Source organism: Penaeus japonicus, unplaced genomic scaffold (genome assembly GCF_977035675.1).
Source record: "Penaeus japonicus unplaced genomic scaffold, GWHDUDI00000001_assembly GWHDUDI00000006, whole genome shotgun sequence".
NCBI lineage: Eukaryota > Metazoa > Arthropoda > Malacostraca > Decapoda > Penaeidae > Penaeus > Penaeus japonicus.
Window position 1 is genome coordinate 48,828,585 of NW_028234408.1, and position 15,000 is coordinate 48,843,584.

At 40.1% G+C, this 15,000-nt stretch overlaps 1 protein-coding gene across 26 annotated transcripts in view; it reads right to left on the bottom strand.

The window, feature by feature from the left end:
* The window catches only part of LOC122264083 (uncharacterized), a 235,876-nt gene that overhangs the window by 102,868 nt on the left and 118,008 nt on the right, over nucleotides 1-15,000 (bottom strand). Inside the window, exon 1 of one of the 26 annotated variants that reach the window (XM_086538106.1) lies at nucleotides 5,850-6,488. The exons of 22 other annotated variants lie outside the window; for them this stretch is intronic. Coding sequence is in view for 1 of the 4 variants with exons in the window: in XM_086538101.1 (XP_086394227.1) it covers nucleotides 5,850-5,851 (2 nt within the window). In the remaining 3 variants the exon portion in view is untranslated. Of the gene's footprint in view, nucleotides 1-5,849; nucleotides 6,489-15,000 lie in introns of those variants that run through there. 3 more of the 26 variants (XM_086538101.1, XM_086538110.1, XM_086538125.1) reach the window with 3 other exon arrangements.

The following is a 15,000-nucleotide window of genomic DNA, read 5'->3' on the forward strand; positions in this document are numbered from 1 at the left end:
CTAAGACCTGCTTCTCTTCATCTTCCCCTCAATATTCCACATGTTCCCCTCCCCTACTGACCTCATTTCACCACCCTGCTCCCGCCCCCTTTCCCCCTCCCTTTGCTATGCTTTCCTTTTCTTTTTTATCTAGCCACCAATACCCATTTTTATTCATGGCTTAGCGTTAAACAGTGCATAATATATAACTTCTTACTCCAAAAGTGAGTGATAGTGACCTATGCCTTATCAAAAATCATTGGCATTATACCAGCTATTCAATCATCCCTATACCCCCATCTTGACACTCCCAAAGGAATCCTTATCCTCGATACCTTTTTAATATGCAACCCCCCCCCCCTAAAGAGCCTGGCCCATACGCATGGCATATTCCCTCCCTCCCTACTCCCCCTCCTCCCCCTCCCCTTTCCCTTCCTACACATTCATGACCTGCTTCCATGTGAGTTCCCCGTCGACCCTCATAATCGAACACGTCTGGCCAATCATTAGTTGCCGTAATTACATAGTAAGGGCGGCTTAATTATCGAGATACTCCGGCAGTTCCTGATGCACACCTTAGCCTCAGGTATAACTCTAATGAAGTAATAACTTCTGAAAACATTCGGCATACCTCCTGCGCCAAGGGACTAACCTGGCTGGCATAAGCGGCAGAGAGGGACAGCGATTTGATCACTTTAGTTTGGCATCGTTGCATACTTCCCTTGATGAAAGTAAGCTCTGGGAATCACCATGTAATTTGGCGGGTCCATCTATCTAAGTACAGAGTCGATGGAGTTATCCTCCCCTGTAACTTAACCACGCGGCAAGTGAAAAACGTTATTACATGCAACAACACACTGTACATACTATTTCATTAATCAAACACATCTATATGTATCTACGCGATCCTCTTCTCTTCAGTCATTACTCTTCATTTTATCATATCATGCGCCTGTCTTATATACCTTCTACTCTATATGACTGCCTGTTTATATATTTATCTGTATCTGGCAGTATATGCTTGTTGCCCTCAAACGCCACCAGGTACTAAGAAAGGGCGTTGCGAGACCAACTATATCCACCATTATCCATATATAATAGTGCTCTTCTTCCATTCTCAATTATTCAATAAACACGGTATCTACGTCACTCGGCGCAGAAACAATACCTACATTCAAGAGATATTTAAAGTCTAGTTACATCGATGCTACAGTCCTGTGACGTAAGCCATTCACACTGCATACCGCCCCGTCAAGGCAATGTGTTTTACACGAGCTCTGATCACCAGCTCATTTTCGATAATCTCCTTGTTGTAATCAGACGTCCCCGGACGCTGGCATAATCTTTCCCTCCTCACTCACTCTTTCTCTCCCTCTCCCCCTGGCTTTATCCAGCCCCGGCCCATGCCCCTGCTCCCATCCCCTGCCCTACCCCTGCCATTCTTTCTAGCACGCACACGCATTCCCCCCTGACTCGAGTGCCATGACTCAGACTCCCAAATCATTCCCACAGACACTCCAATAAACTAGGTCGCGTTTGCCAAGGCATCGCCGTTATTAAAATGACGACTGCCTTCCCTTCCCTTCGCGACCCTCGAATTCCCTCTCCGATCCTGATGACGTAGGGAGCTACTTGGAATAGTCTGGGTCGGGTTTGGTCGGGTTGCCACTGGAGATTCCCTACTAACCCAGTAATGAAATGCTTGGCACTCCGTTAATGTGGGTCACCCTTGGCTGGCGTAGCTACGTACCACACTTCCTTCCTCTGCTTGTGTTGCAGCTGTTGTTGTTATTGATGATAATGCCTTCAAATATTAGTCACTGTTACGTAAATAGACCTTAATCAACAATAATATCTGCAGCAAAACGACAAGCGTTTCTCCCACTGCAAGAAAGAAGATAATCGTAATTAAACCATCCCGAAATAACTTCATCATCAAATAGGATCATAAGGATGAGAAGGTGAATAAATCAGGGACATGCGACGCGTGGCACCCGCGTCTCAGCTGATAGCAGGCAGCGGTGCCACACTATATAGGTCACTCGGAGCCTATCTGTGAGCTCTACACCATCCGTGGCACTGTGGGCTCTTTGTTGCCCGCCAATCAGACTTTCTCATTCATCTAATTTAGTGATGGTACCTCTCTCTTTCAATAGACTCTACAATGCACCACCAATGATGGTAACTCAAGACAATGCTTGAATAAAGATTGCCTTCCTATTTGTTACTGGTATGTAACCCGATCGATAACGCCTACGCTTTAGTAGGTCGTGATTTAAGGTACGCCACCTGTAGGCTGCCTGCATTGGGGCTACAGCGCGGCGTGGCGAACTAGGTCAAAACAACTTGTCTCCAAACACTTTATGGCAATCAATGAAGCCGAATAAATATATACATTAATAAACACCGAAATCAGTTACATGAATCACTCACATCTAAAAATAAAATGAACTATAAGAGAAGGAATCGATTGCAAGTGCCACACTGTGACACTTAACCTATAAATAAAAGCTCCAGATAAGTTCTCACTTGGCATTCCGTAGTACTGTGTCGGCATTTGTGCGTAAAATAAACAAACCATTGCCATGGCCTGGGAGTGCCATAATCTGCCTCGAGTGAGGTTAGGCAACTTTTAGCCGCCACGGCTTCTAATTTTATCATTTTTCTGCCTCTCTTCTTTTCTTAGACTCTATGACCCGGCGAACAGGAAGAGGCCCTTTTTTGTCATATAGCAGTGATTTATCTCGACAATCAACGAGGAACAACGTATAGTTGTGATTTACCACAGGATATTATAAACCAAGAATATACAATTAATCTTAATTTTGTATAATTTTACAGTCCTACCTCTGCCCACACCCTGTTCACATACTCTGGTAATTTCAGCTTAAACTTCACTTAAAAAAAATAAAACTTATTCTTGACAGCATCTTTTTTTCTGGGCTCTCCACACAAGGGGCAGGGCGGTAGTGCCAAAATCATAAATAAAGCCATGTGCAGCAATGTAGAGTTTGGCCAACGCTTTGATCACCCGAAAGTTTGTGCGAACTGCCGGGAAAAAAGTATTCATGCATGGATTATCTGTTATACGTGTTCCCTGGTTTTCGAACCCGTAAAAAAATTCCAGAAAAAGCCTAACAATGCCACGAGAACACGTCAACGCGGGACGCTCAACATGTCCCCAATCCAGATTACAATAACAATAATAATTACAATAACAATAATAATAATAATAATAATAATAATAATAACAATAATGATTACAATAACAATAATAATAATAATAATAATGATAATGATAAGAACAATAATAATAACAATAACAATAATGATTACAATAACAATAATAATAATAATAACAATAACAATTACAATAACAATAATAATTACAATAACAATAATAACAATATTAATATTAATAATAACAATAATAATTACAATAATAATAATAATTACAATAACAATAATAATTACAATAATAATAATAATTACAATAATAATAATAATTACAATAATAATAATAATTACAATAATAATAATAATTATAATAATAATAATTACAATAATAATAATAATTACAATAACAATAATAATTACAATAATAATAATAATTACAATAATAATAATAATTACAATAATAATAATAATTACAATAATAATAATAATAATTACAATAACAATAATAATAACAATAACAATAATAATTACAATAATAATAATAATTACAATAATAATAATAATTACAATAATAATAATAATTACAATAATAATAATAATAATTACAATAGTAATAATAATTTCAATAATAATAATAATAATAATAATAATAACAATAATGATTACAATAACAATAATAATAATAATAACAATGATAATTACAATAATAATGATAATTACAATAATAATGATAATTACAATAATAATAATAATTACAATAATAATGATAATTACAATAATAATGATAATTACAATAATAATAATAATTACAATAATAATAATAATTACAATAACAATAATAATTACAATAACAATAATAATTACAATAACAATAATAACAATATTAATAATAATAACAACAATGATTACAATAACAATAATAAAAGTAATAATAACAATAATAATTACAATAACAATAATAATTACAATAACAATAATAATTACAATAACAATAATGATTACAATAACAATAATAATAATAATAACAATAATAATTACAATAACAATAATAATTACAATAACAATAATAATTACAATAACAATAATAATTACAATAACAATAATGATTACAATAACAATAATAATAATAATAACAATAATAATTACAATAACAATAATAATTACAATAACAATAATAATTACAATAACAATAATGATTACAATAACAATAATAATAATAATAACAATAATAATTACAATAACAATAATAATTACAATAACAATAATAATTACAATAACAATAATAATTACAATAACAATAATAACAATATTAATAATAATAATTATAATAATAATAATTACAATAATAATAATAATTACAATAACAATAATAATTACAATAATAATAATAATTACAATAATAATAATAATTACAATAATAATAATAATTACAATAATAATAATAATTACAATAATAATAATAATTACAATAATAATAATAATTACAATAATAATAATAATTACAATAATAATAATAATTACAATAATAATAATAATTACAATAATAATAATAATTACAATAATAATAATAATTACAATAACAATAATAATTACAATAATAATAATAATTACAATAATAATAATAATTACAATAATAATAATAATTACAATAATAATAATAATTACAATAATAATAATAATTACAATAATAATAAAAATTACAATAATAATAATTACAATAATAATAATAATTACAATAACAATAATAATTACAATAATAATAATAATAACAATAATAATAATAATAATAATAATAATAATAATAATAATAACAATAATAATAATAATAATAATAATAACAACAATAACAATAATAATTACAATAATAATAATAATTATAATAACAATAACAACAATAATAATAACAAAAAAAATAAAAATAACAATAAAAATAACAATAACAATAATAATTACAATAACAATAATAACAATATTAACAATAACAATAATAATTACAATAACAATAATAATAATAATAATAATAATAATAACAATAATGATTATAATGATAACAACAACAATAATAATAACAATAATGATAACAATCAAAATAATGATAACAATCAAAATAATGATAACAATCAAAATAATGATAACAATCAAAATAATGATAACAATCAAAATAATAATAACAATCAAAATAATGATAATAATTACAATAACAATAATAATTACAATAATAATAATAATTACAATAATAATAATAATTACAATAATAATAATAATTACAATAATAATAATAATTACAATAATAATAATAATTACAATAATAATAATAATTACAATAATAGTAATAATTACAATAATAATAATAATTACAATAATAATAATAATTACAATAATAATAATAATGACAATAACAATAATAACGATAATAACAACAGTAATTATAATTATCACAATCATAGTAATAATTATAATATTCATAATAATAATAATAATAATAAATAATAATAATAATAATAATAATAACAATAATAATAATAATAACAATAATAATTACAATAACAATAATAATGATAACAACAATATTCTAAAATAAAAAATAACGAAGTAACAACATTCGATACATTGCAAGACCCTAACAGCATGGCCACACATTCCCAGCGGCCCGAGTGCCAGCCTGAGGCAAGGGACAGCGGGCCAATACTTACATAATATCCTGGGTGGAAAAGGCTGTAACCGGGCTGTACTGGACGCCGGGTTGAGTTGGTTGCTGGAGCTGACGTCAGACGCTGGCTCTCAGGTGTGGAAAAAGGCTAAATTTTGAGCTGGAGACGAATGGCACTGATGCGAAGTGATCACTGCCACACGAAATGAGGCTTGATCTTGAGCTGAATGAGGATGGCACTGGTAGGGACACTGATCACTGCCGCTTCTGAGGTCGAACTCTCACTTCACAAACACTGGTCAGTGACAGGGCTAAGGTCACTTCGTCACGAACCCTGTTTTCTTTTTACTTATCTACTTATTTTACTTTTCTTCTATTTTTTTTCTTCAAAACTAAAGGTTCTACAGGTTCTCCAACTAAGACGACACACAAGAAGTATCTAGTTTAATAAACGTTCACCTAAGACTTATAAAACGTTCCTTGGTGGTGGTGTGATTCGGATTAATTTTGGCACAAGAACGTTCCTCCCAACTCGCCCTTGAGAGCCTCTGGGCGGGGAAGAAACATGAAGTCTCGATCGGCGGCAGAATTCACTAGAAATATTGGTATCACTAACGTATCATGTATCTTTTTTTCCGTAAATCACTTAGTCCTAAATCCTAAATCATTCATGTATATTGGGTACCTGTAATATTCCGAAGCAAATTAACAACCGAGAGATGGTTCCACAACACAAGCGAAACTGCACTCGAGACATTATTTCCTTCCTTGAGAATCGTTCTCGACAAAAAAAAAGAAAAAAAATGCGCATTCCTCTCTAGTGCCCTCAACCCCAGCCCAGACCACGCATCCCCGCCCAACCTCAATACCCCTTCAACGCCTTAACCTCTCACCCCGAGGAGGCAATGATTAAAACTGATGCCAGAGGAGCACCGCGGAAAGAGGGAAGCCTACTCTCTTATCCCTCGATCTCCTACTCTGAGGCACAAACAAGTTAGCATCATGCCACTCTTGTAAACTATCATTCTCTCTCTTCCTTACTTATATAACTAATAAACAAAAACACATGTACACCAATCTTATTGTATATGCATGTTTGTATGCATATGTAAACAGTAAGTGCATATAAAATGTGTGCATGTATGCGTGTTTGTTTGTTTTGAGATCGTGGTGTTTTTTTTCTGAAAGTCGATTGAAACTTTGCCCAGGAAAAAAAACAAAACAATAGCTAGTATTATATAAGTATCTGGCAACTTGTACGACATCAAAGATGTCCTACAAAGCTTGCTCGACGTATCGTTGCATTGTTCAACATGTTTGGGACAGTGCGGAGATCAGCAAGCCTATTCTTGAGGTAAAGATTTACAACTTTACCTCCCCCCCCCCCCAAGTCGTACGGTACGGAGTCTAGCCTAATTACCAATTCAAAACACATGCCTTGAAACTGACTTACCTACGATCTTATTCGTATTTCCTCAACAGACATCCCCCTAATCTGTCAGTAGTTGTCTAAACATAAGTTAACACACGATGTCAGTGCACTTGCCTCGCCTCGCCTCGCCTCCCTCCTCTCCATCCCATATCCCACAACCCCTCCCCCTCACCCTCCCCTCGTGATCGATGTGTGTGCAAAGCCTTGAAGTTGCTGCAATATCCTTCTTACCAGCGTGTGCCTCTCACTCTCCCCCCGATGACTTGTTCCGATGAGAGGCAACCGCACACCTGAGCAACATTTCTATATCACTAATATGTTTACTCTCTGTTGGCGTAACGGCACGTTTACTGAAAGCACCTGCACCATTGCGTGCTGGAATGCCTGTAATTATGAAGCTATTAATGTGTTCTACTTTTCGCAACCTGTGTTACTTTCATTGCGCAAATAGATATTAAAAAAAACATCATAACCTTAAATAATTCACGACAGAATTTACCTCTGTGCGACCCCACCTCTCCCAGCCCCGTCTGCAAGTTAGCGCAGAAACACGTCAGTAACAAGTAGAGGAATTCCCTCCTTGGCAGGTCCCCACCCCTTTAGCCGTCCCTCGGTCGATATCTCTGGGGGAACACGTCCTTGCCGATTGATTATATGAGAACACGGCAGCCTTGGGAGGTGAGGTAGCAGGGGGAGCCACCCTCCCGGTCGAGCCTATGGATTTCAAACATCCCCGGAAGCTTGTCGCAGTACGGATAATCTAGCCGCTTCGTGTTAGTCGTTTGATACTGTCTGGTGTGGCGGTCGGTTCAGAAGCTTTGGAAAACAGGTCTAAATTCTGGCATTGTCGCTGAGTATGGTGAGTCTCGTATTCCCCTGCTCTGGCTATGAACACAAAAGTGTCAAGCGAGGGGAAAGCAGAACAATGGAACAACATTCGCCCATCATTAAAAACAGTACTAAATGGTATGGAGATAACTAAAGCACCTAGGGCATGTTCCTAAATCCAAGACCTAATCACAGCCCTAGGATCTAACTCGTCCTAAGGAACCCCAAAGCGCCCAACTTCCCTTCCTGTAGCCCGGGATGACGGCCCTGATTGTGCTGTACACAACACAAACAACATGCAAAAACAAGGGTCATACTGAAGGCTCTCTGAACACAACATGAAACAATAGCACGAGTGACAGATGTGAAGCTACAGCCTCACAAACAATGGCACACCTGTGAGCCTCCTGACACTTCCTGACTGACCCACTCTCCATACCCTACCCCACCCAAGATCCCCATGACAACACCAAAGAGATAGATGCTCAAAATAAACGTGATCATAAAAAAATAATTCATACGTCACGCTACCAGTATCCTCTGGATGAGGAAAACTAACAAGGAGACGGTAACAGCAGGCTCTATGAAGCAGCAAACACTGTTACAACCACCTACTATGATACAAAAGGGTCGCGTGGATAAAATCTTGCCAACCTCTCCTGTCCTGCTACAGATTCGAGTTTTGAAGCAGCCGTCAGTATCGGCAACCTGCATCGCATCTGCAGTACGACTCACTTTCACACTGCAATCGCACCTTTATGGAATAGTTCTCCACAGGGCAGGAGGGCAGAGGGGGTACCCTGCTCGCTCCAGGGTATGAGTCTTGCCGCTTTCGTGCTGCGCAAGGGTAGGTAGAGTGACGTAAGACAGTTCGCAGAATGACGCAAGGCCACAAAAGGCTGCATGCCTTATAAATCACCATACCTACCTAGTTATTCCAGCTACATTACAACATCCGCACTGACAAAATCTATACAGAAATCAGATAGCCTGCAGATACACTTTACAAATATTCATTACCGTCCCAATTACCCTCAAAACCTTACAGTAAATCTCACATGTCTCAACATGACATCTGTAAACTTCCATATCTCGGACACGAAGGCTTCCCCTATCGACTTGCATACCGACAACAAAAAATAGACGAGGCAAAGCAGGATTTCCGTCACCGCCAGATTCCAGAACTGACTCACCTAAAAAGGTTCAAGAATAAATGGCCAAGTGAAGGACTCTCAACCTTCTGATTCAGAAATACAGAGGAGTCCTTACATTACCTCTTGTAATAAAGCGATCATCATAACTGAACAAAAAAGGGAAAATCCAGAACAAAACTACTATACATCGCTATCAATCGTATCACTGCGGTGTTCTAATGAAAGTAGAATGCTTTACACCTATAAGCCTATGTATCCTGCGACAGCCTGCACAGAAAAAGCTTAGTTAGACCTAACCACGAGCTTTCAACCCTACGTCACCGTTGGAAAGGATGCGGCCTTACAAGGTTACCAAAACCAGTTCTCATACCCTGTTAAAATACCTTAGCTTCCATCGGGAAATAGACAGAGAGAAAATAACAGCGAGAGCATGGAAGAACAAGGGAGCAAGAGAGGTAGATGGCTGGATGGATGGACGGATAAACAGACGGGCACATACACATAATATATATATATATATATATATATATATATATATATATATATATATATATATATATATATATATATATATATATATATATATATATATATATATATATATATATATATATATTATATATTATAATATATCTATATATATTATATATATATTATATATATATATACATATATACATATATATATACATATATACATATATACATACATACATACATACATACATACATACATACATACATACATACATACATAGACAAACAGATATAGATAGATTAATGGAGGAAGATGGCAGGCAATGAACGGAAAAGTTAAAGAAGAAAAGAACGAATAGAAACAAGGAAAAAGGATAAGATTACAGTTTAGGAGAAGAAAAAATGGAAAGGATGAAAGATAGAGGAAAAGGGAAAGGATAAAAGAAAGCATATGAAGAGGGAGCGTTATTACAGAATTGGACAGGAAAAAGAAGGGAAGGAGAGGAAACCCCAACAGATTAGCGAGAAAAACAAGTAAAAGAAGCCAACAATAATAAAGAGAGAGAGAAGAGGAAAAGAAAGAAAGTGAGGACAGAAAACCAAGAAAAACAAAAAGAAGATAAATATACGTGTGGGCGTGAAAGAATGCGCGTGTATGTCCTTTCGGCGGCCGGTCTCTGAAGAATAAGTATTTCTATGGTCCCGCTTTAGGGATATTCACAAGAACAGTTCGTGAGCTTCATCAGGATATCAAATGGAGAAAAGAGAGAGACTGCGATGTGGAGGTACGAGACAACAGATAAAATGCTCACAGCCTATACAGCATTAGCTGCCACCTGTGATGATGAGAACGAAAGTGTACAGTGTGGATACAGAGGCGGGTGCTGTGTGACCTAGCAGCGGCTACCCGACGACCTTGCCCAGGGTGGTGCCGGCGTGGCTGCAGCACCGGGGAAGGCCGAGCCTCATGCACGACAATCAATACACCGTCTCACCGCTTAGCCCGCCCGCACGTCCACCCGCCCGCCCGTCCGCCAACCGACCGTCCATCCGCGACCCATCTGACCCCCACCCACCTCCCACAACGTCTCTTGAGTGCGTCTACGTCCATGGAAACACCCCGATAGGATCTCCGAGTATCCTAATCACGACCAGCGACGCCAGCGCTTTCCCGTTCACGCGGCGTTCCCGTCGAATTCTCCAGCTCGGCTGACACCTTTACGTTGTCATCGGCACGCCCCGACACGACACGTCACATCCTGTCTGTCACACGATGGTCAGAAGTAACGCCCCACCACGCCTCTCTCAGTCTCAGTCTCTCTCTCTCTCTCTCTCTCTCTCTCTCTCTCTCTCTCTCTCTCTCTCTCTCTCTCTCTCTTTCTCCCCATCTACTTTTTCATAACACACTCTTCCATCACAAGCCGACATCTCGGTCATGGGCCCAAGGGGTCACACGAAGAGCAAAGGCTCGTGGAGATGACACCGGGCCGATCGCGCACAGGGGGCGTCGGCGCACGGACGGACGGACGTCTTGCTACCACGAGGCGCGATGCCAGGTGGGTGAAGCGAGAGAAAAAATATGCGTGAAGCGGCGGGGGGATTATCTGATGGGTTGCCATGGTGGTAGAGGAATGGGAACTTGACTCAGAAGGATGGCGCTCTAGAAAGAACACGGAGAGTTGCCATACCGAGGAGAGTCTGCGCGGACGATTGGCCGCAAGGTCTGGACTGTAATTAGGGAGCGTTGCCATGGAGCATGTGGCGGGGTGTAGGAGCGGTGCCACAAGGGGGAGGGGGACACCAAGTGGATGGCGAGAAGGGGCTGTTGCCATAACGAGGATATATAACATGTGATAATGGCGCATCCTCGTCCTCCTGTCAGTCTTGGAGGGCTACGTCAATAAAATGTCAGCAGCGAAAGTTCTCTCCATTGTATGCAGTCAATTATTCTCTAATGGCTCCCTTCTACGGCATCGTCCCTCGTCGCCTATCATTTAGGGTGATTATCGTCTCCTAACTGTCACCGACAGTGCGCGCAGCTATGAAAAGGAAACGGCAATTCCCTCTGGAAAATGGCCAGTCTCGCCCCCTCGCCGCAGCGAAAGTACTGAGAATTTCCGCCTTCGTAACGCACATTCCCAAGCCATTACCAGCCACCTTACAAAACACAAGCACACAGGCGTTCCAAACCACGCACACACGAAAGCACATGCACATACACGGATGCACATGCGCGCGCACGCACGCACGCACGCACATACACACACACACACACACACACACACACACACACACACACACACACACACACACACACACACTGTCCATTACAATACCTGTGACCCATATTATAAAGGTTCCCTCGTTATATTCTTGTCACGCATTATCATATATTACACTTTTAAAATAGTGCGTATACGCATATTGTTTCCGTGGGCCGTAACACACACGTCCGCGGGGACTGCGTAACGGGCCAACAGGAATGAAGGTGGGCGGGGGTGGGGTGAGGAGGAAGGTGGGCGGGGGTGGGGTGAGGAGGAAGGTGGGCGGGGGTGGGGGTGAGGAGGAAGGGGCGAGGGGCGAGGGGGGAGGGGGGGGAGGGGAGCAGAGAGGGATGCGTGGGTAGACTGGGAGGTGCGGGGAGGAAGGGACGCTCGCGGTATACAAGTGAAAGTCGGGTGGCGGAGGTTGTCGTAATGCCGTTGGGAGGGTGGGGTGGGGTGGGGGTAGATGGGGAAAGGGGGGGGGGGTGCCAGGGGGTACGGATACGGGTGTGTTGGTGTGGGAGAGAGGACGGGGGGCTAGCGGGGGGGGGGGGGGAGATAGGGGATGGTTAGCAGGGTTTATAGAGGAGACGGGTGAGGGTGGTGGTGGTGGTGAGGGGGGGGGGGGCAGCGGGAGACAGAAGGCGAGATGCGGGTGCGGAACAGGTGGAGAGTGGATGCGGGATGAAAGCGGGTATCGGGGCATCCTGATAAGGATTCGCGTAACTACTGCCCCTCACACGACTTGAACGTAAGGGCGGATCCGCTCCGACTGGTGGCTCGATACCCAGGCCGTCTTCAAGAACCGAGGACTGGGATAGCACGCTTATGTAAACTTAGGCTGTGTGCAGTATTGAAAAATGAGGATTATATATATATGTAAAATACATACAGCTATACATGTAAGTGGGGGGGGGAAGGGAGGTAGAGAGGGAGGTAGAGAGGGAGAAAAGGTGAGGGGGAGGGAGGGAGAGGGAGGGAGGGAGGGAGAGAGGGAGGGAGGGAGGGAGGGAGGGAGGGAGGAAGAGGGAGGGAGAGAGACTTTGACTTTGAGAGAGAGAGAGAGAGAGAGAGAGAGAGAGAGAGAATCTGCAGTGTGCTTCTGCTTCTCCCTGTCCGCGTTTACGAGTTACGTAAGCGAAATGAGTGTCAAGACTGAAGCAAGACGAAAAGTAAATTAGATGATCGTGAATCCCCATCCACACAAGTTTTCGTATCACCCCATTAAGCTCTACCTATTGCACTAGTTAGCTGTTCCCACAATCCCTCGTTAATGGAGTCTCTCTCCTTCACCGAGTGGGTAAGTGCTCCTATATCCTCTTATCTAAAACACTGCTATTGGAACCCCATACTCCTGCTTAAGAGGTAAAGACAGAAAGATGGAGGGGTATATATGTTAACATATGTTTCACTCACTCACTCACTCACTCACTCACTCACTCACTCCCGCACAAACGCTTAGTTCATCAGTGACGTCCTACAACTCGCAAGCCACCTATGCGTTCCGATAACCGCAGGTGCTTTTAGCAGTACACCTGGCAACTTCCGGGTTCAGCGAGGCAGGTGATTTGCGGGAGATCGAGGAAGCGGCGAGCAAGTCCAACATTAGACTTGGAGATCGCGGCAGAGACGAGGCGCGTGAGCGGCAGTCGCAGGGCCGAGAGGATGTCGGTGTGATCGAGCGTAAAGCGAAGGGCGCAGCAGCCTGGTGTCGCGAGGCCATACAACCACGTCGTTCAGCAGTCAGGAGCGCCGGGAGGCCTCGCTACTGGACGTGCCGCTGCCATATCGTTGATCGTTCTTAACATTCTCTACTACCGCATGCTATGAATAAAAGATTCATCTTATGCTCTACAATCCCTATATTTTCGCAAAAGCAGATAATACTATACAAAACGTAAAATTCATTTTCTTATAAATAGACACATTTTAGAAACTAGCAAGCTGCATTATATATATATATATATATAATATATATATATATATATATATATATATATATATATATATATATATATATATATATATATGTACAGAGAGAGAGAGAGAGAGAGAGAGAGAGAGAGAGAGAGAGAGAGAGAGAGAGAGAGAGAGAGAGAGAGAGAGAGAGAGAGAGAGAGAGAGAGAGAGAGAGAGACTAAAGTCTGTCAGTGGCTTTCAGGAATTCATGTACAAAAACACAAGAAAATATGAGCTGGGGATTCTGCAAATGGCTTGCCTGCACCTAGGAGGCTGCCGTCTTCCCCACACCTAAACACACCCTGAATTAGCGACGCGTCTTCAAGCGCCACAGTAACCATAGCAACCCCCACGAACAGTAATGGCTCTGGCGCGAAGATTTCTGCACTGCTTGCCCCTTACCACCACCACCTGTTGCCGTGTCTGCAAAGGCTCTGATGTTCCGTTCCAATATCATATTTACGGTCAAAGGAGAGAATCAAGCACACTCACCACACATCTTGTTTTCAGCCCCCATTCCCGATAGAAAAGGGGAGGGAGAGAGTGGTGAGGAGGGTCTACCCTGCTCTTTTATCAACTGACCACATCACAACAATGCACCACAAATATACGCCCGCCCATTTAACAATGGGCCGCCCAAATAATAAGTACAGATATAATCTTTCCATCATTTCTGTCCCCCTCTTCCTCCTCCTTTCTTACATAACAACGATTCCAATGCTTCTCTTAAACTTTCCCTTGAAATTGTATTATTGTGTCTAAGACAAAAAATATTGTCTTAGGACTCTCTCCCCCCTTTCCCCCCTCAGTGACATTTCTTAACTTCAGGAGTTGAACGGTTCTGCACGATGGCAAAGAAGGTGATATCAGTATTGAAGCACTTACTAACGTCACAACCATCCCCATGCGTCACACTGCCTGGCTAACAATACACCTTTTGCGAAACACCTTTACACTTCAAGCAGTAAACATAGTGTGAAAAATAAATTATACCTGTATATATAGACACTTCATGAAACCAGTTCATCAAGTGTCTTGGGTGGTAGGTAATAGAGGCGACATTCCGAGCGAAATATATGAA